We start from the raw sequence: 26248 nt of genomic DNA, 5'->3' as shown, positions 1-26248 counted from the left end.
CTGGCAAGGGAGGACTGTGAAGGGCGCCCCACACGCAGGCAGCTCTTCAGCGCCTGCGCCCAGGTCTCGTGGACCATGGGTCTCCCAGTGTTAAGCGCTCCCCACGTGGCTGCATGGCACCGGCAGGTATGCCCTCTCCAGGCCCTTGGCTTTGGCTGCCTTTTCCTGCTTCTTGGCTCTTTCTCTGCTCCCTCACTTTCATTAGAAGCTTCTTTTTTTTGTGAGAAGTTTATGAGTAGGAGGTTTGTGGTGGGAGAAAGCAGAGAATGGAAGAATAATTCTGGATTATCTGTGGGTTTTCATTAGCTGCTCTTTCTGTCCCTCATTACCAGGGATGAATAAGATTTGCTTCATAAAGGATCAGGATGCTTGTGCCATTTTGCAAGTAGAAGTTAAGGAGTTTTTCTCAGAATCCAACATTAAGCTAGAAAAACAAATCCAACATAAAACCCTGAAGCAAAAAAGGAATCCAACAGAAAATGCCATTCTGTTCAAACTTACGGCCTGTAGGAAAAATTTCAAAAATATTCCTTCAAAGGGCCAAGCAGCAGGCCTCCTGTTTAAGCGCTGCAACTGTTATAGGATGTCTCTCTCTCACACACTGCTTTGAAACATTACCCTTCTTATCCTGCATGATCAAATGCCTTCTCTTGCTGACTCTCATTCTACCTTCCTGAATAGGGCGGCTATTGTTCTCCAGCAGGGCATGCTTTCAGTGTCACATCATTCTGGCAAAGTATTGACACAAACCAGCATTATTCCTGGATCTGCCTTTCTCTTTGGTCCTCTTTCTTCTGGGCCTAAAGAGATCACATCCAGAAAGACAGTTGGGTTTTCTAGGTTGGGGCAGACTCTGGGTGCTTCCTAGTGGGCTTTTTGGCCATGAAGGGACTGCTCTGTTCTGCCACCCACGGTGTGCGGATAGAGACTGGCCGTGGTCACGAGGCAGGGGATGGATTTCCAGAGGTCTCTTGGCTAAAATGCACTCCGGAGAACTTTTGTTTCCAAAGTCAATTTATTGAATATTAAGTCATAAAGCCAGTGATATAATTTTAATGAAAAATATCCTGTATCACTCAAGACTTAAAAGAACAAAAATACCCCTCAGAAACACTGCTTTGAAACATAATCACATTAACTTTACACACAACAGAGTCCTTTCTTAAGCTTTATTTAAGAAATCGAGTACTATATAGTTCAATATATATAAGACACATCCAGTATTGTGTTCCTGATAGCAAGTGCATAGATTTTGTTAAGATATCATTTTCACTCAATAGAAACGTTTCATGGTCACATGAAGATAATATTCCCAGTGATTTGCCCAAGCATGAGAGGAGAAAACAGAACACAGCAAAAATAGTGAACTACAACAGAGATGAAAAACAACAACAGCAAATTAGCAGAACAGTCGATTCCTGATAAGTGAATAAGCTGATTGTTTGGTCACAATGTTTTATTCACTTATCAGGAACGATTCACAGTACATTAATGTTCACTGTGTGTCCTAGCCTGCCAGCTAAGAGTCCGAGCCCATCGGCTGCGTGCAACTGCTGTGGGCTGGGCAGCGTGTGTGGCTTCCATCAGCAAGGCGGATGTTGATGGTGCTGCAGTATCCCAAGGTGGTCCATGCATGGCACACGGATTCACCTTGCTCACACTGCAGTGGTGTCATACCGACACAAAACTATGGGTATGAATTTAAGCAGGGACCAACTTTACAGTCAGTAAGTGCTTAAAGGAACTAGCATTTTCATCCCCTTCTTTGGAGAATTATTTGTTGCTTTAGAAAAGCAACAAAAACTGGCTTTGTCTTTCTCTTCCTTTGCTTAGCATGAGTATTTTGTCTTGTGCCAAAATGGTGGAACTATGTACTTATAGATTTGAAAAATAAACACTTGCACCTTGGAAATGATAATTTAATCACCCCCCATGCCTCCCAACATCCCCCTCCCACCTCCCTAATAAAAAGAAATCACACCCTTAGCCATCCTTTCCCACTAACGTAGGCAATGTGTTTTCAGAGGAGACTGCCGAAGGCTATGAGGAGACTGAAAGCAGAAGTGATGGTAGGAAGTGAGCTCCATCCGTGCAGGCTGGAGCTGGTGGCATCACCATCACTGAGGCGGCCAGCCCCGGGGAGGGAGCCTCCCTTCCTCCACCTCGCCAGGCCCCTCTGTTCTTGAGCAGACTAGAAAATACAATCTCGGGCCAGAGGGGCTGCTGCAACGAGAGGGTGAAGAGCCTGAGCACCTACTGGGAGAGATTTCACTGGCACGCAGAGGAAGGCTGCCAGGTGCTGGGTGGCCTGAGTCAGAGCTTGTGCGTCTGAAAATACTGGAAGGAGAGATAAGACAGAGGGAGCAAACATCGACGGAATCTTGTAAGAGCACTTTAAGAGCAATCAGATTCCTGAGCAGAGGCAGAACAGGGCCTGCGGCTTCAGTCTTTGAGGGCAGAGAAGGAACAGTTTTTGATAACTGGCCTTGGGGTGACAGTGGGGACGAGACTTAGGTTCATCCAGGAGGGAGTGTGTGGATGCGTATGGCGTTATTAGCTTTTGTTTGGAAAAGGACAGTAAACTATGAAGACGACTTGAGTGTGAGAAACTTTACCTCCCCCTGCCTCCACCGGACTGAGTACAGCTTCCACTTGAGCCCTTGGAAATACTTCTTTTCTCTTCCGTTAGTGTTAATAATTAAAGCTGCTCCTGGATTCAATTAGCTTGTAGAAATAAATAATTTAAATGACTTTTCTATACATATCTTTTGATTGAGGGCAACAAATAATAGACTTAAGTTTAACCCTTTTCACCGGCTAAGTTGATTTTTCTTCCCTGGAGAACTCACTTCTTTTAGAAAGTGATTAGTGTCTAAGAAGAGTTGGACTGTAATGATGCGGGTTTGGCCTCGTGGGTGTGGAGAGGAAACCCCGCAGCAGTTTGGAATGTATGTTAAGAACTGCGTGGATAGACTCATGAGGGAGGGGAGAGAAGGGGAAATTAACCTGTGTGGTCAAAAGACCGTAAAACACCTTGGCAAATCCAACCCCAAAGGCAGTTACTGAGGTGAACCGTAGGAAAAAAGTGTATAAATCCTGGAAGCAGGAGTTCAAGTGGGCGGTTGTACATAAATCAAAGGTGGCTGGTGTGCAGTTTCCTCTTTCCCAAATCAGATATTCACTTAAGTGGAATCGACTGTATCTTTTTACACAACATAGAGAAAAAAACAGATACGTGAAACAGTGAGGTGTGCAGATGTATCACCAACATATAATGACTACCAACAATACAACACGCAGAGAGAGAAACAAGTATTAGGAAAATGGTTTAATATTGGAGACAGAAGCAAAAAACTGCATCACACAATAACATACATTACAAAAATAAGTTTGACTGTTTCAACTACACGGTTATGTTCACAATGAGGACAGAAGAATCAGAAAAAACTTTGATCTAAACAGCAAAAAAGCAAACCCTAAAGTTTTAACTAATACATTTATCCACTTAAAGTGACTGAGTACTTCTAAATCTAATTACCTTATTGTGTAACTGCACAATACAGAATAAAAAGTGAAACTTACCGCTGTTATTTTAAGACAAAATTCTAATGCTAGATATAAGCAAAGGGAAAAAAGAAATCAAGCCAAAGTTTTTAATTCTCAAAAGAAAAGCAACTTTCTTTCTATCAATCAACCCGAAATCAAACTTGAAATCAGTCATTGTCAGGGGCCCACCAGAGCAAGCCACAAAAATTTCCATTTTTTTTTTTAATCTCCAGTATAAAAAGTTCCACTGGTACAAAATGCATAAGTACAATCAGTTGTAGAAATAGGAAAGCCTGCGTATTTTTTTTTGGCTCAAATTCCATCAAACAACAAAATCCAAATGCATCAATAAAACAAAATACTCAAATGGTCTTACAGTTTCCACTAGGTTGCATTAACTTTGGCTTTTCTCAGACAATATTTAAAAACTATTTTGTAATTCTAAACAAAATGATTATTAATCTACAAACATCAATTCTCACAGCACAAAAAAACAAATACATTTTTTGTATGACATTATTCAAAAAGGTAATGAAACTACAGGTTTTTTTAAAATTTTATTTTTTTTTAATTAGCACTTAAGATAATAAAAACAAACAGTAAAATGATTCCAGAGTAGCACAAGCCAACTATAACCCCTATGGTGAAAGAAAGATGAACTCGTTACGCCTTTGAGGACTGCCATTGTATCACAATTCTCTAATTTAGATTAAAAATGACTATTCTCTACACTTGATTAAAAAAAGCGGTTTCCCTGTGTGTGTTTTCTTCTGGCACAGGCCCTTTGCACCCTTGCAGCTTTTTCCTTTTGATATTAAAAGATAAAAGTGGATAGAAGGACAGTTTGTCTCTGTGGAAGGTTATTTTTTGGAGAAGGGCAAAAAAGGACTTTCCCCCTCATGTCCTCTCTTGGTGACTTGTGAAGAAGAAACACTCGATTCAGAGGGCGTGTCCTGAGCCTCCTGTCCCCTACCCTCAGTGTTTCCTCTGGGGGAGATGCATGCAGGTGGGTTGAGAGGGAGATGGGGAGGGGAGTCGGCTTCAGTAAATTGTTTTTCGTTGAGATTTAGGTAATTGATAAGAAGTTTCAGAATGAAATGGTCTTAGAAATTCAAGTGGTGGGCTCTTGTGTTTCCACGTACGTGGTATGTGTCGAGACACACCGTGTTCTCAGAGAGAGACAGGTGCAATAAGTGTTGTTATTAAGCTGATTGCTGCAGGAAGTACAAAATAGCCCTCAGAGGATGAAGGAAGGCCCCAGCAGTAGTAAACACATGTGAGGATAATACAAATCATGTCATTGTAAGTGCATGTGCTATAAGAAGGAAACGTTTGTGTTGCTTTTTGTTTTTTTGCATCAGTAGAGGCTAGTCCTTTCCATCCCAGGGCTATCCCATCCACACACACTGATCCTAACAGGGTGCTGAGCGGGGAAGGGGAGCTGAGGCCAAGAAGCTTCCAGGGCATGCCGAAGAGGAAGACTGGAGCTTGTGTTGGGGCTGTAGGCGTGACATTAGGATTTGTCAAGACAGCAAGGTACCTGTTCGTAGAAAGTCATATGGCACTTTAAAAAGTGGCAGCAGGAACTGGTGCTAGGTATTTGGTCAGTAAATTGTGATAAAGAGCTGAGCTTTACTTAGATGAAATGTGTTCAATTAAAAAAACCAAAAAGGCTGGGAAAGGGCTATGGGCTTCTAACTCCAGACACCTGGTATATTCAGAGGTACCTACTGGGATCGCAGATGCCCCAGCATAATGGCTGATTAGAAATATTATTTAGGAGTATTTAAGAAACAGAAACAAAACCCCTCAAGAGACTATCCTGCCACAAAGTCGTTTTACTGCAAGGTATATGAAAATATTCTAGACTAGGACATAGCACTAAACGTGATCTCAAAAGCATACAGGATTGTTAGGTGCTGAATCTACCTCCGTTTTCCCTCAGGGTTTATCCAATTACTCGTTAAAACTGAAGAAGGAATTCTAGTAGCACATTAGGAATTCTTTTCCCAAAAATGAGAAATAATCCAAAGTAGTGTAGGATTTTTTCCCTTTAGATTGGCCTCGTGGAATTGTTTTCTGTTTTCTTTTGGATCTTAACCAAAGAACAAAGTAGTCAAACCGAAACAACTTAGAGGATAGATGCAGGGAAAAAAATCCAAATTGGAAACACCCCAAAACAAACTCAAATCATGACAGTATAAAAAGTCATCAACATTCCAGATAGCTCTGGGTAGAAAGGGTTAAAAGTTCAAAACTTTCTCACCTTAGAGGTTTCCATAGATTATGAAGAAAATACATGGTGAGGTTGCCTTCACAGCACTGATGTGCGGAGTGGTTAAAAAAGTGGGACATGGGCACTTATACAATGTCTTACAAAAAACATCAGAGAGAAATAACAAACAATAACAATTTCAGGCAACAAGACCACAGGATAGCAAGTTAACAAACTTTGTAACCTTTTTTTGTTTTTGTTTTTTTTTAAATATTAGGGATTTATACAAAACACATAATAAAATACCCATGTTATCAAATTACTTCTCACAAGAAACACACTGAAGCTCTAGGAAGGAAGTACCTTTGGAATTTGGCACTATATATTTTCACTTTTTTTCTTTAAAAGAAAAAAACAGATCACATTTTGCTGAACACAAACACATCTAAATAGTCCACAATTAAAAAAAATGACATCAATGCTTCACAAGCCAACACAAAACTTATTCTGGAATAGGTTTTTTTTTTTCCCTCACATGAAATTTTTTTTAAGCAAACAACTTTTTTTTTGAAATTCTTTTTTTTTTTTGTATTAAGTAAACCAATTCTAAACTTGTCTTATCAACAAAGAACATTAAGACTCATGATGAAACCACAACTTAATTCACAGAAGCACCAACATAACACAGTTTACAGTAACCTTTCTCCTGTACATTGAAACAGTATAAAATATAGGTAATTTCATGTGCATTAAACCATGGATTGTCTAACTGTGAGTTCAGCAAAAGGTGACACAAATAGGTAGCATTTGCCCCAAAACAGGGTAAATATTTTTCTTATACTAATCTACAAAAAGTGGTTCTATATATATATCTTAATGAGAAAGTGAGCCACCTAAAATGGCCTTATCAAAAAACTTTACACTGCCTGAAAAATGTAAAAACTATTACAGACCTCTAGAGACTTAAAATCAGACAGTTTTTTTCTCAAACTGTTTTTGGAAGTAGTCTGTTAGAAACCAACATTCTGTGTCCCTGGACACATATTGCTATTGTTACCAGTGACCGGGAAGAATGCCAATCCCTGTATAATACTTTCAAGTCTGTTTTAGGAAAAGAAAGAAAATAAGAAAGAAACGTTTTTGCCACAGGTTTTTTCTATAATGAATTTGTCTAATAATAAATTTCAGTCTTGCATGAATGCAGCAATGTTTTTCACATTGACTTCCCAGAATTCATAGCTAGATGAGGTCACATGCAAATTTCAAAGGTCAAACTAGATCAAAGGTCAGTAGGAGAACCAAATATGATGTGAGGTCAGAAAGACATCAGAAACAATGACGGGACGATGAAACTTTTTTTTGAGACGCCACAGGGACATGCTAGGCAAACGATGAACTAACGGGCATGAAGATGTCTAGGGAAAAAACAAGGAAGAGTAAAAAGTTACACAGAATCTATGCAGCAGCAACAAAATCACTTTTAAGGGTGCAGGAGAAAAACTAATGCAAATCTTAGGTCATTAGGGAGTCTCCGAGCCATTCACATAATTTGCATTTCTTACACTCTTTATCCACAGCACAATGAAACCCCAAGAGAATCCATCTGGAGAGAGCGAAAGGGGATGGATTCCGGGTGTTTTGGGGTGAGGGACAGGGGGAGAAGGTCCAGTTTCAACAAATGTGACATACGGGGAAAGTCAGACGACTGAACTGTAAACTAGATAATGGAAGTTACAAACAAAATAATCAGACAGATACAAACAACGAGAGGATAAAGCATGAACTTCAGGTCTAGGGTTCAACGGTGAAAAAAAGCCCATTCCTAGAACAATTCCTCTAGAGACTACTTCAGAAGGTTCTAGCTAGACAGAGAACTGCTCTTTAGGTACCCAATAAGTTAACAATAGGCAATAAATAACTTCCATTATTTCTGAGGCAGTAAAAATTTTGTATAAAAATAGAAATGCTTTTTTACAAATAAAATTTACAGGCCTGTGGCTTTCTTTTTTATTTATGTATTTATGTATTTATTTATTATTATTAAATTTATCTTTCAAGAAACATCAAGTATTTTCACTCATTTTTATTTTTTAAACCCTGTAGCTTTAAGAAACAGATCTCTAAATCTTTTTGTACATTAATCCTTTCTAAAAACTAAAATAAAATAACAAAATAGACAACCAGTGTAATAATTTGACCAATAAATGTCATGTTTCTTTGAACCCTAAAATAAAATCCTACTTAGTAAAACAAGCCGATGTAGTGGAAAGACGTGTGGTTGGAGTAAGTGCTTCTCCTGGCTTCTCCCTCTCCTGGGCCACCAAGTTAACCTCTAAGCACCGGGCCCTCCCTCCGGGGGCGGGCGCCGGGCAAGGAGGGGTGAATTCTCCAGGCAGTGCTCTCGGGGCACCAGTGGTTTCAGAGTTAGAATTGCACATTAGCGTTTGTTTGTTTGCCTTTTAAATTCTCAAGATGCCATTTATTTGTGTATATGCTTCTCTTTAAAAAAAAAGCAAAAGTGAAAAAAATTTAAAAAAAAGGTAAAAGGAGATTCAAATTGCAAAACAAAGGAGAATACAGTGGCACAACTGGAGGAGGAATTACTCAATAGAAACAAGGTAGCCCAAGTTTTAATTATGGCAAACTGGGTAGGGGAAGTGGGTGGGGACATGGAGGCCTTATTGTAAAAATAACCGTCTCTCTTGGTAAAAGTTGGCAATGTGGTCCTCCTCTGCCTTCCCTGTTGAGACAGGCTGGCTCGTGGGACTTACCCTAAGAAAGCTAAAATGAGAGCAGGGAGCCTCTGGGGTTAGGATCAGTAAGGTTTGCTGTCGTTTTTGGAACGCTTCAGCTGCACCTTCAAGCGTTTCATGCCGATCTGAAAGCCATTCATAGCTTGGATAGCAGCTTGTGCAGAGACTGGATTGTCGTAGCTAACAAAACCTGGAAAATACCGAGAGAGGGAGTCAGCCTGGAGAGGAAGCCCAGCAGAAAACAGAAAAGGGGGCTGGAGCTCTGGGGAAGGCTGAAGAGCCAGCATGAGGCGCCAGCCCTCCGGGCCCAGCACAGCTCTGCGGAACTGATCGTGAGTCCACCGTGAGTGGATGATGGGGCGTGCCCACTGAGCAGCTATGGAGCAGCTGGCTGGACTGGAAATGTGGCGTCATGGAGCACACACCCCTCCCCACAACACTGAAACCTCAGACTCAATTGTTTGGCTGAATTCAGTTCCACTTACTGAACTCGCTCAAATCATTGTGTTTCAAGTCCTTCAGTATCTCTCCAAAAGAACCCCAGGTCCATACATGCTACTCATACAAGCAGTGGTGTAAATATTTCAGGGCTGTGGGGGCCCCTAGGGGCTTAGGGGCTCATGTGTCCCAGACAGGTGAGGCCAACAGGCAGGCTCGGGAAGGGAAGGGCTGGAGAACAGCAGATACTGCCAAGCCCCAGCCTGTCACTCGAGCTCTCCATCGTCTGTCACACAGAGCCTACACCTGTTTAGCTGGAGGATGGGTCAATTAGCGAATAAACTCTAGAATAACTCATACTTGATTTTTACCCATTTGGAGTTAATACCAAGGAGACTAGGGAAGTGCTGGGCTTTTCTCCTTATCTCACTTTCCATTTCCAAAGCTCCAGTAAATTCAGCAGAAAGGAAATTGCTCCCTGGCATCTCCCAAAGTCTGGGGGATACATAGTCAACGGCTTAGAACTTAATCATCTGAAGAGAATTCCCCATCTCTCGCTCTGTAGCAACGACCTCCACCATAAACAGCAGGGAAGGCATGCTTTTGAAAAAGAACTGCAAAGACCCAGTGACAAGAGGATCTCGGTCCCAGAGTCTGTTCCAGCACTGGGGGAGGCAGCAGCAGAGGTACAGCAAGGCTGTAAAGGGTGCTGATCCGAGTGGTGACAGGAAGCTATTGTCCTGATTTACATTTAGGTCTAAACGTCAGCTGTTCGGAAGGTTCTATACTAAGCACCTCTATCCATCTGCTATTAAAGCTAAAGAGAAAATTCCTTTACAAACTAGAGGAGGAAGAAGAGGACATGACTTTTCTGCCCAGTTCTCGGCTGATAAAAATGGGCATGCGGCATAACGCTGGGCAGCTTTTCAGAGGTAGGCTGGATTGCAAAGAAGTGGCTGTTTACATTTTTATTAAGTCTCATTCCCAATAAATGTGATCTGGGATCCAAGATTTTTGCTCTGACTTTCCTCTCCCTCTGGGTCTTTATCAAGGAACAGCAAGACAGTTAGTTACAGAATGGAAATGGACAAAGGTGAGATGGATAACAAAACCTGGCTAAGAACTAGGAAGGAACGGGGCACTACCTTATGACTGGCAGCCCTAAGAAATGCGGCTGGCTCACCAAGCAAACTGGGTGCTATAGCGTTTCACAAAAATGGAAACCAGTCCATCACGCTCAAGAATTGTCTGCTGACACTAACAGCTATGGTTTACATCAGTATGAGCACATGGTTAAGGAGGCTCTAGGCTGATAAACAATCTGTTTTCAAGGCAGTAAATATTTTCTCAAATCAAATCATGAAGCAGAATTCCCTTCCAAATCTAGAATATTGTTTAGCTATGAAAAACACAAAAGTCAGCCTCAAAGCCTTGTAAATCATGTAGGGAAGCCTCCCTAAAGTAGGCTCCTGCTCAAACACACCCCCCCGCCATAATGATTTAATTTGCATATCCCTCTCTACTGAACTGTCACAGGGGTTTATATAGTTGCCACAGCAGCCACCGAATGGGTCCCGACTGACAGCCTTGCTGCTAGGGTAACGTGGTGACTGTAAGTGGCTGACATGCGGAGTCCTTTAACCATGCCTTCAGACCTTCCTGGGTGATAGCACAAATTAGACCTTAGGATTAAGAGTTTTAGAAGCCAAAACATTCTCTTTGGACTGATTACTCATTACCAGCCAGAGTTAAGTTTGAGAACCACCCTGGCCGGGCACGGTGGCTCACGCCTGTAATCCCAGCACTTTGGGAGGCCGAGGCGGGTGGATCACGAGGTCAGGAGATCGAGACCATCCTGGCTAACAGGGTGAAACCCCGTCTCTACTAAAAATACTAAAAATTAGCCGGGTGTGGTGGCGGGCGCCTGTAGTCCCAGCTACTCGGGAGGCTGAGGCAGGAGAATGGCGTGAACCCAGGAGGCGGAGCTTGCAGTGAGCCGAGATCGCGCCACTGCACTCCAGCCTGGGCCACAGAGCGAGACTCCGTCTCAAAAAAAAAAAGAGAACCACCCTCCCTTTGCTACTTTCCTTTATAGCACAGAATTCTGTGTGTTTCCTCCAGCCCTTACCTAACTACCTGGGTTTTATGCTGTTACTATTTCCCACCAGCATGAATTATTAAATTGCAGGAGTGATTAAAGCAAATATTCTAACTCAAACTGGGCCCTGAGCTTGCCAAGTAATATATACTCTGAACATCCTGGTCTGTAAACTGCTTTGGGGGCCAATAGGGTTTGAAAAATGAAACAAGGAATATATTTAATGAATGCTATTGTCCTGGTGTAAAACATCAGTCCACTCTGTGAGCATCCCTTCCTCCCTAAGGGAGCGAAAAACACCCACAGGAGGCAGAGTCCAGGCTGCTTGAGGAAAGGGGGCGTGGCAGCTGAGGCTCTGATAACAGCTGCACGCCCCTGGACTCCGCATTCATTCCCACTCCCCGATGGTGGCCCTTCAGATCCCATCATGCAGCACGCTATGTAACCGTGAGATCTGTCAACTGCTCATCCTGGGCACGTGGAGCTGCGATCACGCGGAGCTGCGATCACGCAGCAGCCTGAACACATGGATGTGTTGGTGCTGATGAATGGGTGTCTGTCTGTGAAAGTGTCTTTATGTGCGTGTATGTCAAGGCCAATAAGCCCCCAATATGGTGTTGCCCACAACCACGGTGTCTGAATTGTACTAAACCCAGAGGGCTAAGGAATTAGTGGGAAAGATTAGCTAAATTGTGGTTAGATTCCTTAATAGTGTAGTATAGAAGATTACCTAATCTATGGGCATTGACTTTAATTTCCCAGAGCCTTCCTTTCTTTGCCCCAATCTGCTTACAAGGATCCAGAAAATCAGAGCCCAACACAATGTGGGGAAGGCCCTCTCCTGGCTGAAATTGTCTCACATTTTCCTTCCCACGACTCTTCACTTGGGAACCTACTGCAATATTCTAGCTTAGTTTCTTTTGCATACCAAAGCACTTGCTCAGATTGGTCTGTTTGTCAATGAAGACTTTAGCAGAGATAACATTTCCAAAAGGCATGAACATCTGCAGAATGTCCTGGTCTCCAAATTCCTGTGGAAGGTGGTAAATAAAGAGGTTTGCCCCCTCTGGACCTAAGGAGGAAAAAAAGTCAGAGTAAGGTATCCCTTGAGTCTTAGTTTCCAAAGTCCCTTCTCAGGAATACTTTAACAACAGGTAGGCTAAGCATTTAGTTGAACAAACAAACAGATGGATAAATGTCAGTGCTGGAGTGCCTTTCAGGAAAGCAATCATCCTTCAGATTTTCCCGATTTCCAAAGATGCTGGTTACGAATGGCTTCCTTTCCACTGACAGTCTTCTGTGAGTCACAGGTACCACTGCCCCTTGGCATATGCATTTCAGTCACCTCTTCATGGGGCTGAAGGTGACAGTGGACAGAATGGGGACAGATAATCTTGGCATGGGTTTTTCTTGGGTGGCCATATTTTCTCAGGTATGGACAGGCTGTGAGAAGGAAAAAAGGGTGCTCTGTGCATTCTAAAAAAATTGTAACAATTGACAATAATGGATGTAGCAGTAATGCTGCTCAGATTTCTCTATCATTTGCCTAGTTTTCCAGCCAGTTTTGATTTGCCAAATCTCTTAACACACAGTCTAATAATCATCTTTATTAGAAATGACTGGCAGTGAGTCAAGGCAAGGAAAGAAGGTAGCCTGAATCTCATGACTTTGAGAGGAATGACTCTCCTGGGCGTTAGCCTTGGAGATGAGTGCAGTGGATGTAGAAGCTGGGCAAAGACCGAGGAAGCCAAGCTCTGCCCGTCCACCTATCCTTTCCCAGTAAACACAGGCAGCAAGGGCAGGATGGAGATCTTGGCCCTGCTGGCTGGAGAGGTGCGTGCTCCTAAGCTGCCCTCGCTTTTCCTCTCCTGACTCTCCCCCACCCATATGAGCACCATTTGAAAGTTAAAAGCGGCACAAAAGGGCATAAATATGAGCTGAGGGAGATGAGGGCTGGCTGTTTCTTGGGCGTTCCAGGCATGGAGTCTTCCGAGGAGGGGCGCTCACAGAACTGGTGAGGCGACTTCTGCAGCGGGTCAGGAATCCTCAACTGGCCTTCACAGGAGAGGAACAGGCCTGCGTGCCCAACTAGGCAACCCCAGGGGATAGCTGCACTGGGGTCCCTAGATGTGGGAAGGGTGTCTGTGTGGCATGAAGAAAAGTAAAATGGGGATAAAAAGAACTTTGTAAAAATGTCAAACCAAGCTTCTTCCCCTGCCTCCACAAAATACATCACAAGAAAGTATCCTAATGATTGGGACTTTTCACAAAGAAAACTTCTTGAGGCAAACTATGGAAGCCACAGAGTGAACTCTTCCTTTCTCACTTAAAAGTGTGTCTTAATGACTACTGTAACTTTCCATATTGCTGCCAATTTCCTTCGATATATCCGTATTCTAGGGCATGGGAAGGAGTCTATTTTAAAGGGACACAATTGCAGGGGGGGTCTTGGGTCCCCAGATGTTTTCTGGTTTTAAGGGAATCAAAATTTAACATGAAAAGATGCAAAACCTAAAACACTGGAAAGGGATGTTCTGAGCACTGCTGTGTGTGCACATCCTGGGTGGTATGTCTGATGGTCAGATTTGGTGCTACCAGCTTTCATGTTCCTACTGCACAAAAGATCCAAATGCACAAATGAGAGTTATTGGGCCCCAGTTTGAACTGTGAAGTACATCTCACCTCCTGAAGCCGGGGAGAAAATACAGTTTCAATGCACATGACAGATGACTGGGTATGCCTGAGTAATCCTAGCTTTCTAGAATGTCGCTCATGCTGAATTTGTCTATGCCCAACAGAGACCAAGGAAACAGAGAGACCAGTAAACGCACACAAGTAGGTTTTGTCCTTTTGCTCCTGATATTCCCAAGAAAAAATGTCAGCAGCATCTCTTGACATAGATCCCCCAATTTTTCCATCACCAAGAAACAGTTTGGTTTTGTATATGCCCCGAGTTTTTAATATTAAAATAAAAAAAAAGATTTCATATGGAAAACCTCCCTTGTATGCAACTAAGGTGGCTGAGATGAAGGGGAAAAAACAAAATACCTTTTTTAAAAATGGGATTCTATCTGTGTGTCATCTCTCTTCCTCTAGAAATGGGAAACACCTGTTCACAAGTCACCCCTTCATCAGATTTCTCCCACTGCATGTTACTGTCACTTGTTAGATTCTCTGTTACACTCACTACTGGTCCTGGCTGTTGGGGTGTTCATGTTTTCTCTCTCTCACAGGGCACTTGATCTGGCATAAAGAACTGGGGACGTTTGTAGGAACAAAGCTGTTAAGAGTCCACCAGCGTCCCCATTCCTCATGGGACTCGCCTCCTGCAGGTAATGGACAGAGGCGGGCCATCAGAGGCTCACTTCCTGTCTGGGGAAAAAACACACCAGGTCTCGCAACCTCGGACTGAACTGTGGAGTAGAAAATCTGGAATTCATTATTATTATTATTTTTGCTCTGCTTGGCATCATTTGCTTTTAAAATTATGTTTTACTTAAACTAATAAGAAGATGGTTTAAATTTCTTGAGCACATATTAACTGGGTGAGAAAGGGATCAGAAGAGAGGTATGACAAGGTGGGAGATGATTCCAAAGAAAAACTGAACAAATCAAAAACCCAAAAGCATGCTACTGAAAACCCACACTCTTTTTTTTTTTTTTTTTTTTTTGCAAACAAATACTTTTTAATGGGTTTAGTTTTTAAAAATATGGAACGCTTCACGAATTTGCGTGTCATCCTTGCGCAGGGGCCATGCTAATCTTCTCTGTATCGTTCCAATTTTAGTATATGTGCTGCCGAAGCAAGCACTGAAAACCCACACTCTTAAATCAGGAGTGGGCAATGGTTATTTTGGGCAATTGTATCTTAATCTCAGAAGGGGAATTACTGCACTAAGCAGTAACCCCTAAAACGCCAGGCGAGCAAGTTGAGGGCAAGTTGAGGGCAGTGGGCTCAGGTGAAACCTCAGAAACATGTTGTTTCGAAACATGTTGTTTCAGGGCCCAGACTTCATCCCTAAACTGCTCTAGAGTTTACTGGAAGGCCCTGCTCTGTAGTGGAGAGGTGACCACCATGTGGGGAACTGGCCTTCTGGCCTGTGTGTGATGATATCATCGTCCTACAGGGTCCTGCTCTCTGCCCTCATTTGTCACCATGGTACTCAGACCACAGAGAAAAGGAACACACACAGGCCTTTGGGAGGACAAGTGATGTTTATGATGTAGGGTCTCTTTCACAAGCCTGGGGAACCAGTTGTCTGAACAGCTGTGCATGTTTCAAAAGCCTACCATAATAGTCAAAGAGAAAGTTGAAATAATGAAAAGTAACTTAGACTTTCATATATTTTTCATTTTAAAAGTGATATCCATGTTATTTATACAAAGAAAAAACCTTTTCCTTCCTTTAAAAAAAAAAACAAACCTTGAGTATCTTTTAAGCTGTGTTCTCTTAAAACCCACTTCAGACAAAGCAGTTTGGAACTATGGGGTGAGGGCAAAAGAGAAGGGAAAGAAACTTCAAAAAATCTCCCTGAAACTTCAAAAAATCTCCCTTAGTGCTTCTCTAGTCTAGCTTTTTATCCCATATTTAAACAAGTCAGAAAAAAATATCATTTAGCAGATTTTGCTCTAAAGGAGCTTCAATTAAGGAAGAATGACCAGTGATCCTTATTTGGTCTTACTCATGAACCATTTCATAATTAGCTTTAATTTATTCTTAGCATTAACTTCCTGGAGTTTATTTTGCTTTACTGGCAGAGAAGCAAGGCAATCGATCACTTACTTGCTTTCCCTGAAGACCCCCAATGAAACAAAGACCAAGGCAATCCTAACCATGGATTTTATCATTCACCTGAAAACCATCACCTACTGAGAGCCGGCCACACACTCATAGGATGTGTGGACTCCAAAACCCTGGCTAACACAGGACAGAGACTGTTTCACCCACAGAAGCCTGTGGCCATCCATCCCCTTCCACCAACAAGTAGTTTCTGTGTAAGGGGAAAAGGTGATGGTCTGTGCTGACTTGGGAGAGGGAGGTCCCTGGGAATTGTTTACAGGCAGCAACTATGAAGTAGTTTATGGGAAATTAGTAGTTTATAGAACTTAATTATGGCAGGGGGTGAGCAGTGAGAGGATATTTGGGGATTGCAAGAAAGGTGATCAACTTTCCTGGACTTAGATCTGCAGAGATGCCATAACCCTTCAGAAGATGTAGCTGGGGGAAATAATTAAAACCATTTATTTATTTATCTTCAAAGCCAGAGTGGTATATAAATATACAATGGACAAGAACTTCATCTGAAGAGATCGATGAAAAATTAAATTAGAAGGTAACTATAAGACCAAATGAGAAAGACTGAAATAAATAGGTTTTTGCTTTTGTTTGAGAGAGAGGGGTATGTCTGTGTTCCCCGAATGGCGTGCAGTGGCTAGTCACAGGCATGACCATGGCTCACTGCAGCCTCAGCTCCTGGGCTCAAGCGATCCTCCCATCTCAATCTGCCAAGTAACTGGGACTACAGGTGTATGCCACCATGCCCAGCTTTCAGTTGTTTTTTTTTTTTAAACATGAATAACAAAACAACTGCTTTCTGTTATGACATGGGTTCAGTTCAATTTGATACCTTCTAACCGTGCTCTAGAGGCCAGTGCTCTCTGTTGGGCTGGGCCCTGCCTGGGGCCAAGGGCGGCACCTACCTTCCTTCTGGCTGCCTGCAGCGCTCTGCTGCTGCAGCAGGCTCTGGCTGTACAGAGTGGGCAGCGCGGCGGCTGCGTACTGCTGAATTCCTGAGTAGGCCTGGGTGAGGGCGTCCATGGTGCCAGCCGTGCCATTCGTCAAGCCTGTGGCGCCAAGTCCTCCATTCAGAGCCGCCATACCTGAGAGCATTTGAGCAACTTTACAAAAAACCCAACAATAGAGAAGAGAAACAGCACTTATTCATTAGTGCTTTCCAAAGGAAGTTAGAGAATCATTTAAACACAGTACAACAGCAAGTACATGCAGCTAGCACACAATTACACCGACAGGAAACTAAAAATGAAACCATGAAGAAATAAATCGTGATAATGGGGGAAAATGACCTAAGCCATGAGAACCCTCACTCCCTAGGCCAGTGATTCAAATGCACTGTGGCACGAGTTAGACGAGACAGCTCAATGCCATGCAGCGTGCTACTGGCAAGTACCGTTGTTATCTTTTGGAAGTAAAAGCCTTTTGCTTCTGGGAGCTTAGGAGCATGTAAAAAAAAAAAAAACCTTAGTAGCAGAGGCCTGTAACGTCTGTACACTGAAATCCATTTACTGGGCTCTTTGAGGAACTATGGGATAGCTTGCAGGGCTGAGGAGGAAAGGATGAAATAAAACTTTTTTCCCTTAGGCCGTGTGATGAGGAAATGGTGGAGAGGACAAGTTCTGTACTGTCGGAACCAGTGGACCTGCAGTTTGAGGAGTTACAGTGTGGGAAAACGGACTTTCTAAACAGCTGAATGATGATGTCAGGGACTAGGACCTTAGGAATAAATAGCCTGGCTGATGAAGAATTGAGGCACAGAAGCCATGTGGACCCTTCCCACAGTCGCAGAGAGCTGAAGCTACTCGTTCGGTATCAAAGTGGTGCAGTTTTCAGCAGCAAATAGTTATTCTGTGCGTGCACGCATGCACACATGCCCAAGTGGCAACTGGGGTTTCGGCCACTGAAAGAGCTCCAGGTCATGTTTTTCAATCAGCCGGAGACAGAGGTGTGTCTATGGGCTGGACCTTGGCTATCACCTGATGGGAACGGGATGGTGGCCAGTAGACTCGATTTCTCCCCTTGTATCCTGGCTGTTCTTTGGCTCTACTGGGGTGGCTGACTGTCACATTTTCCCTGAATATGGAGTCAAAGCAAGCAACACTTTATAGAGTGCTAACTTTCATATCAACTCAGGAAACGGAAGAGGTGACATCACAATTGCCTCTGGGTCCCTTTATGATCACAGTTCTTTAAGAAAAGATGTTTCTGAGAAGAGCTTATTGAAAATATTAATGAAAATCTCAGTGAAAGTAGGGCTATTGATTGGAGATACGAAAACAGCAAGGATGGCTAACTGAAAAAATAGGTAAGAAGTCTAATGAGAATGGAGGACAGCTAAGGTAAGGCTGCCTGGAAACACCAGAGAATTCGGCAGCAGAGTGACCTCCACACGCCCAGCAACGCTACTGCCCTAACAGAGCAGGTGGGGAATGCTCTGTTTACTCCACTTGTGCTTCTATTTGGCCAACTTCGCCTCTTCAATTAAAAGGACACATGTCAGATATGAATTAGGCCATAGCTTAACAGTGGAGGACTGGCATTGTGCCTCACCTCGGGTATTCCTGTGCTTCTCAGAACAGACACCAAGCAGGGGTGGCGAGGCGAGTGTGAATGGCTTGAGAATGGAGTGGCAGCCTCCTGAGTGCAGGCTCAGTTCAGAGGTGTTGCCAGCTGAGGCCCTGCTGTGTCTGCTTTTGTTTCTTATTATGAAGGGGTCTATCTATTAATGAAAATCATTGAGATTTTCATTAATGTTTTCTTTGGGTCATGCAAGTAAGTGCTGTCCAAAGAGCTTGGATGCAGACTGTCCTAATTACCCTAAATGATCCCTCGGACACCAGCAAATCGCGGCCACCTCCCTGCCGCTGTGCTTCCCCTCTGTCCCTGTTACTATGGCCACCAGAGGGCTGGAGAGTCATTTCTCTATTCCTCCAGTGATCTTACTTCATCCTCACCTCCCACTATTTGTGTGACGCAAAGGAACTTCCGTGTTTTTTGAGACAGGTGAGAGGGGTATGTACAATAACTCGGAAAGGGCTGGACACTGCTGATAAATTCTGTTGGTCTCACTTTGGCCAGGCTGTTAATGGGTGCTGTGGATTACAGATGATCGCGCTCTGGGCACAGTCCTCTGGAAATGCAGATGCCCGTGTGGAGGAAATTCTGGCGGGAGAGGAGCGGCGACTCGCCGCTCTGCTTGGATCTCAAGGCACGAGGTTCTGGGTGTGCCTCGCAGCCTGCAGAGCCACGCGGGGCCTTGCTGCCAGATGAGGACGGGCTGAAGACAGCAGCTCCTCTCCAGTGGACGCCTCCAAGTTCCCATGGAGGGGTGGGGAGCATCGCACCACCATGATGCCTTGTCTGCTGCGGGTGGGAGTTTTCAGGCCCTGTCATGTGAGACCCGCGGGGGCTCCTTCCTGCGATTTGCAGCCTCCACGACTCAGCTTCTCCAGAGTGCCAGATACACAGGTGGCATTTTATGGCAGTGGTCACTGGGACCCAACTCCCTTCTCTGTACACAGCTGTTTTTTTAATTTCCAGGTCAGAAAAATTATCTTCCTACTTTGAACTCTTTCTCCCTTTTGCCAAAAATGTTTTTCTAAATGTTTTTCTCTTACAATGCAGAAGCAGAACACAGCTCCTGCTCTTGAAATACTGGATGGATGTTTCAGAGGGTATGGTGAGGCTTGGAGCTCCAGCCAGTGACATTCCAGCCACATCCTTCTCTCCTGGCTCCACTTCACAGAGGCTGGCTGTGTCTCTGGACTACACCTCAGAGCTAATCTGCTTTCTGGAAGGGTCGTGTTCACTTCTGCTGGTGCTGTGCATGTAGGAGACAGCTGTGGCCAGCCCTGTTTTCCTGGGGAGGTGGCAGAGGCAGTACCATGAGCAAGGGATGCAGATGCTCAAGGGGGACCAGTCAGGGGACACGGGGAGGGTTTGGCCTCTCCAGCCAGGGGCTCGCCACCTCCATGGTGTAAACATCCATGTGAACAAAAAAGTTCTAACAAGTACCAGCACACTGAGAATATTTTAAACCACAACTATCGTGGAAAATCTGGGAGGGTGGTTCCTAGGTCCAGGGTGGAAAAGTAGCTGAAAACCTGGTAGGGTTTGAAGAACAATCAGAGGCGGCCTTCCACTTCTGAGAACAGTTCCTGTGAGTCACCTGATGTTGTTCTAGATTAATTCTATCAAAGACAGTGTTGGTCAACCTGGCTGCAGGCACTTGATTTCCTCTAAAAGCTCTGGATAACAGAAGCAGAGCTGTGAAGAAAGTCAAGTTGAATAAAATGCTTCCACTTAAAAGAATAGGGCTTTTCCTTGAAATGGTCCAATGGATCGACCATTTCCTCTCATTTATTATTAATTTCCTCTCATTTATTATTATTATCATCTCCATTCCCATGCATGCTATTTAGACAAGGAAGGCTGGAAGCAAGTGACAGGTGCGGCAGTGCGCAGCAAGGCCTCTGCACCTGGCCCGTCGGTAGGGCCGGCACGCAGCCTGACTACTGAGTTTCTTCTGCCTCATTCCTCTCCAGAGGCCCTCAACTTACAGTAGAGACCCAGGAGCTGGGAGATGACTGAATCTGTTAACATGACACAGAAGGACTAACCCATAAACATGAGCGTGAATGTCTTTTGTTGGGGGACTAAGGAGATGACACTGAAAAGGAGAATCACAAGCCAAGTGCCATAAGCAGACCACATTCCCTGCAAGCTGCCCTGCTAGGCTTTATCCCAAATCAAAGAAAAAGGGAGAATGTCTTAATATTCTCACAGATTTGTAACCACTTCACTGGGGTAAGTTTTCCTTTGTATAGATGACGGATTATCCTTCTAAGCTGCAAGCTGATAAATGAGAAGCTAAGTATAAAATATCTAGAACTAAGGTAGATGAAGATGTCTATATGTGTACTGGGTGTCACTTATATATCTGCCTGTGTTATTAAGGGCACAAAGGTTGTGTGGGGCTGTGTAAACTATAGATATTAGGAATACAGATTAAAACAGTAATTTCACAATGCAAGTAGTGCCAAGCCACGAAAATATGCCTGGAGCATCTTCTCTTTTCTCTGCTTCACAGAAAATATTTCCATAGACACTTTTCACCAGGCATCTGCAGCTGTTTTTTTTTTTTTAAACAATCATAATTTTAAGCACTATATGGTAAGCCATTTGGAAGCCATTCGAATTATGCAATAAAACAAGGAAAAATAAGATGCCACTTGACATACACCGAAACACATAAAATCAGATACAGACTCTTGGGTGGAAAAAGTATGTTCTTCAACTTAGTTCAGATGTTAACATATAAAACATGCTCAGGGAACCCTGAAAAAATCCAGAGGTGAACACTCTGATGGTCACTCACATGTGTTCCTTCTTCTGATCTGGATGATTCTTACATTTTTAGGGCACTGTACTGTTTTTTAGCCCTTTGACTCATTAATGTATCAGGGAATAAAAAGGATATCAAACTCAAACAGTTTAATTGAGCTACTTGTCTACTGACCAAAAACTTCGTTTTTTGGGAGAGGTGCTGGGCTCTTGGGCAGGAAAGAGGGTAAAATGTTGGCTCTGGTGAGTCATCTACCTGCTTTCTTGCTGACCGCTGTGTCGGTGGGTAAGAGTTGGCTCTATTCAGAAAACCTGAATACTCTCCATATGCAAACAGATAATGGCTGCTGCAGTGGGGTGGGATTCATAGCAGTGCTATGGAAGCTGCCATCAACTATTTGAGAAGCTGACTCTGTCCAGGTAACCACTGCTTGATGACTTTCTTTAGGAATTATCCAGTGGAACTGGTAGCATAATCATCTCTGTTGAGAAGGAATGGTCTGAAAGAAGATACTCTATCTTGGAAGGTTTTCTGTTGATATTTAGAGACAAGCAGCAAATATTAGCTGGAGGTCAATGCTGGAGATTGTAAAACAGCTCTGCGTTAGTAACACTTTCCAATCACAAGGAATGTATTCTCATTTGTGTCTGGTTTTGGGTTTAATTAAATATTTTCTTGGTTCATACTATCTAGCAGGGGTTATTTGAAATGACATACATTCTTTCTTCGTTTTCTATGAACTATACAGACTTATATTAACCCACTGGCAAAGAATTTTAAACAGCAAAACAATTTAAGCCTGTTGTCCTTGCCAGAAGCAAAATGTGTATCACACAAGACCCCACACAAGAACTACTCATGGTTTCTCTGCCATTCAACACAGCCCCTCTCCAGTCCCTGACGAGAACGATGGGAAAATCTCAGCAATGCAGAGCAGAGCAGTGTGGACAGGGCGGGACGCAGACGAGAGGACACACACACACCAGTCATGAGCACGTGCTGAGGAGGACAACCATTCCCACTGGCCTGTTACTCTGCAGACCAAGGACAGGCAGGCGGTCAAATCAAAGTCCTTGTTTTAGGGGAACTAGGTCCTGGGGCAAGAGAAGCAGCATGAGGGGATGTGTGCGAGCACACGCGTCCTCGACCTAGGTGAAGGACAAGGTCAGAGCGAGGAGCTGTACCGGAAATGGGGGTCAAGGCAGTGAGGCTCCTACTTGGCTGCTGGAAAAGTCAAAGCTGGAGGCGGTTCTAACTGGAATAAAACAATGAGGCCGCGGCACAGCTACCACTTCACGGGCTCCACGCTAATCACGAGCCGTCCCATTTGGGAGGTATGGTCAGCTAAAGCTCGGTCCACGTTTTCGCTTTTCCCCAAAAGATGTACTAAATACAAAGATGTACTAAAACCTGAAAAATGTCCTAATTCTAAAAATGATTTATCAGGATTATACAAGTTAATTTTTATTTGGATAAATTTTAGGTTCATTTTCTACCAAGTCCAGTGCAAGGTATTCCGAGCCTTTACAGTATGAAATTACTGGGATTATTTTGCTTTAAAAAAGTATACTGCCTGGTCACCCTTTAAAAACAGTCCACTTATTGAACCATGGCTTAAAATAGGGCAACAACTGACATGGACTCCTTTATTAAAAATGAGAATGGGCAGGTGCCGGGGTGCCTGGGCTGCATGGTAGCTAACTGGGCTCCCGTATCAGCAGCTCTGTTAGCTGTCGTGGATCTGCTGGGCTTGGCTACTCTCAGGCAACCAGGGGGTCCGAAACGGAGGGACAGGGAAATTACATGTCCCCGCTGTGGGCTGAGGATCAGTTTCCCCAGTACAGGAACCCACACCGAGCATGAATCTAAAACACGACTTATCCTCTGGCCGGCACACTGCTCCCCCATCAACCGAGAATGACAGGAGCAGGTGGGCTGTGGAGGACAGAACCTGCAGTTCTCTGGTGAGTCCATCCATATGTTTCGGAACCAAGTACAATTTTCTAAGTGATTTGCCTCCAGCCTATTTCAACCTGCCACAGCTAAATGATGTCCCTCTGGATGGTCACTGATGTAGAGTGACCCATACCTGTGGGTGCTTAATAAAGATTCTGATCATGTCACTTCCAGCAGTGGCTCCTCTCCCCTCAGTTTCATTTACTTCTTTCCAAGGCCTAATTTTCTCCCCTATTTAATTGTCATGAATCTTTAGACTTTGGAGCTGGAGGCTACCTTTAAGAATCATCTGACCCAGAACTTTCCATTCTCAAATGGAGACTCCCAAAGCCCAGAGAGGGAGCAGTGTCTGCCTGACTTCCCACAGCCGCCTGGCAGCAGAGCTGGGTTCAGGCTTCCAGCCTTCCAGTCCATTAACTTTTCCCACCATAACACCCTGCCTCGTAGGACAGAACCGACCGAAACCAAACCAAACCAAACTCCTGGAAACCTGAAAAGAGCTGCCAGCCACAGAACCCCATGGATGAGCACACGCGCTGTGCTACACACTGAAGAGAATCCAGGGGTGGAGAGTGGTTGGGGATTTTCTGAGGCAAAACGAGTGTAGACAGCTTTTGCCTATCAAAGCATGCGCTCCTCCATCCCAAGTTTTAGTTCTCCCCGTGGCATATCCTTTTTTGGGTCATTTCTGGCTGACCACTTTCTGTGGAGAATTTGGGGGAAGGCTGTCCACCAGAGCAGCAAATACTCACTGTTGATGGTACCTGCTAGTGCATTAATATTATTCAGTCCAACAGTGGCTCCAGCCAGTCCTTGCAGAGTCCCAAGAGAGGTCAAGGAGTTCATGGCTGCACCAGCAGTGGAGTTGGGGGTTGAAGCAGCCACTGAAAAACAAAAGGAAAACAGAGACAAGGAGAGAGAAGACACGAGGTGAGTGAGAGCTGAGACTGGAAATCCTTCTGTCATCATCTCAGTGGACGGAGCTGAGGAGCCATGCTTGTGGCTTTGGGTGAAGGACATGTGGGATTGTACTTGTGGCAATTTTGACAGATTTGGTGATTAAAAAAATCTTCACAGCACTGTTTTACCAATACTGCAAACACACTCACTGCTGGATGGTGAGGAAATCTGTGAATGGGAGGCCTGCCCTGCCAGGTTTAGACATAACGAAGTTGACAATCATTCTTTGGCTTCATTATTGGATAATATCCTGCTTAGTTCTTTTTTTTTTTTTTTTTTTAAGCCTATGGGCATGAGTAAGATGGGCCTTTATTTTTCCTTCTTGTACTGTCTTTAGTTTTGCTAGCAAGGTTTTGCTAACCTCATACAATGACTGGGAGAGTGTTCCTATTTTTCTGTTCTCTGGAATAGACTGTGTCAGATTAAAATTAATTGTCATTTAAGTGTGTGGTAGCACTTGCCAGTAAAATGTTCTGGACTTCGTATTTGTTCATGGGAAGATTCTGAAATAGTGATTACATTTCCCTGATAAATAGGATGACTGAACTTTTCTTTTTGTTCTTGAATCCGTTTTACTAAGTTGCTGCTTTCTAGAAATTGCTGTATTTTGTTTTCAACTCTATATTGGTATAAAGTTATTCATAATATCTTCAATAAACTTCTAAAATGGAAAACATTTAAATGTAAGACATTTCTTGGCCTGCCTGATCTGTCAGTTACTGGAAGAAGCATGTGAACATCTGTCATTCCAACTCCATGTAAACATGCTTATTTTTGGAAATGTATCTTGAAGGTATCTTGAAGAGGTTACTACTTGCATAGATTTGGAAATTATCCTGTCTTCTGGTGAAATAAACCTTTTTGGGGCAACCTTTTTGTTTCTAATTTTTCCTTGAAGTCTGTTTTGTATGATGTTTGGTGTAAGAAAGCACCGGCTGTTTTGGGTTTTTGCATTGGATATCTTTTGCCATCTTTTTACTTATCTGTTTATATTTTGGCTACATCTCTAATACATAGACAGGTTTAAAAACAACAGAGCCTGATAATTTAAGTCTTTTACTAGGGGTATTTAGATTTTGTCCTATTTGTTCTGCTAATATTACATTTTTTTCTCTCCTTTCTTGCTGTCCTTTGAGACAGAGGCTCGCTCTGTCACCCAGGCTGGAGTGCAGTGGCACGATCTTGGCTCACTGCAACCTCTGCCTCCCAGGTTCAAGTGATTGTCCTGCCTCAGCCTCCTGAGTAACTGGGACTACAGGCGCCTGCCACCATGACTGGCTAATTTTTGTATTTTTATTAGAGACGGGGTTTCACCATGTTGGCCAGGATGGCCTCGATCTCTTGACCTCGTGATCCACCTGCCTTAGCCTCCCAAAGGGCTGGGATTACAGGTGTGAGCCTCCAAGCCGGCCAGGTTTGTCTTTCAATTCCATTTCCCCTCTCTACTACTTTGGAAGTCATGCATAGTATTCCTACTCTTTCATATATGGTCATAAAAACTTTAAGTCATCTTTAACTTATGAAAATCAAAGTTACTTATCTTTGCTCTTTGCCAGAACAATTCAAGGATCTGAGAATACTTTAAGGCAGAAGAGCCCCCTCTTAACCCAGGTGTGGGATATTCATGCAGTCATGCATTTTACTTGTAGCTTGGTTTTCAGTTTTTTATTCAGCACTTCATTATTATTCTTCATACCACGTATTTTGATTTGCCCACATATTTACCACTTCCTTTGCTTATTATTCATTCTTCTTTCACCTGGGTTATTTATCCTTTAGTTTGAAGTTATATCCAATACAGCTTTATTTTGTGAGGGTCTACTGGTGAAAAAGTCTTTTAGCTTTGGTTTGTATGAAAATTACATCTTTATCTTAGTTCATGAAATATTTCTTTCCTGGATATTCGAGATTGACAGGTTTTTCCAAGCACATTTTATGGCCTTCTGATTTCCATTATTACTGTTGAGAGGTCAGGTACTGAGATGTTTGTGTTTCTTGGACGGTGGTTTTTCTCTCTGTTTTAAAGATGTTCTCCTTGTCTTTGGTGTTCTGCATTTATCACTATGGTGCTTCCAAGTTTAGATTGATTTTTATTTTCACTGCTTGGAATTCATCTGGATCCCTGAATATGTGGATTTTTGTT

General features: G+C 43.4%; 2 protein-coding genes and 1 non-coding gene across 31 annotated transcripts in view; 1 reads left to right on the top strand and 2 right to left on the bottom strand.

The window, feature by feature from the left end:
* Positions 1-1155: 1155 nt before the first annotated feature.
* CELF2 (CUGBP Elav-like family member 2) overlaps positions 1156-26248 on the bottom strand; it is an 872927-nt gene continuing 847834 nt past the window's right edge. For 10 of the 29 annotated variants that reach the window (XM_063709875.1, XM_063709865.1, XM_063709866.1 and 7 more), the window contains 5 exons: positions 23898-24029; positions 16751-16948; positions 11979-12122; positions 8533-8704; positions 1156-7176 (listed from right to left, as the gene is read on the bottom strand). In XM_063709875.1, the coding sequence (XP_063565945.1) occupies positions 8577-8704; positions 11979-12122; positions 16751-16948; positions 23898-24029 (602 nt within the window). In that variant the 3' untranslated portion in view covers positions 1156-7176; positions 8533-8576. Of the gene's footprint in view, positions 8705-11978; positions 12123-16750; positions 16949-23897; positions 24030-26248 lie in introns of all 29 variants that reach the window. The other 19 variants (XM_055352300.2, XM_019034729.4, XM_055352296.2 and 16 more) reach the window with 4 other exon arrangements.
* On the bottom strand, positions 14755-14861 carry LOC134759271 (U6 spliceosomal RNA). The gene has a single exon (XR_010135349.1). It is a non-coding gene; the product is annotated as a U6 spliceosomal RNA (small nuclear RNA).
* LOC109028580 (putative uncharacterized protein CELF2-AS1) lies at positions 18275-19594 on the top strand. Its single transcript, XM_019034745.4, is given in 3 exon segments — positions 18275-18340; positions 18924-19385; positions 19470-19594. Coding segments are annotated over 3 exon segments (609 nt in total). The 3' UTR covers positions 19551-19594.

This window comes from Gorilla gorilla, chromosome 8 (assembly GCF_029281585.2).
Source record: "Gorilla gorilla gorilla isolate KB3781 chromosome 8, NHGRI_mGorGor1-v2.1_pri, whole genome shotgun sequence".
NCBI classification, from domain to species: Eukaryota; Metazoa; Chordata; class Mammalia; order Primates; family Hominidae; genus Gorilla; species Gorilla gorilla.
The sequence above is the reverse complement of the archived record's forward strand: the minus strand, read 5'-3'. Positions and strand labels throughout refer to the sequence as shown.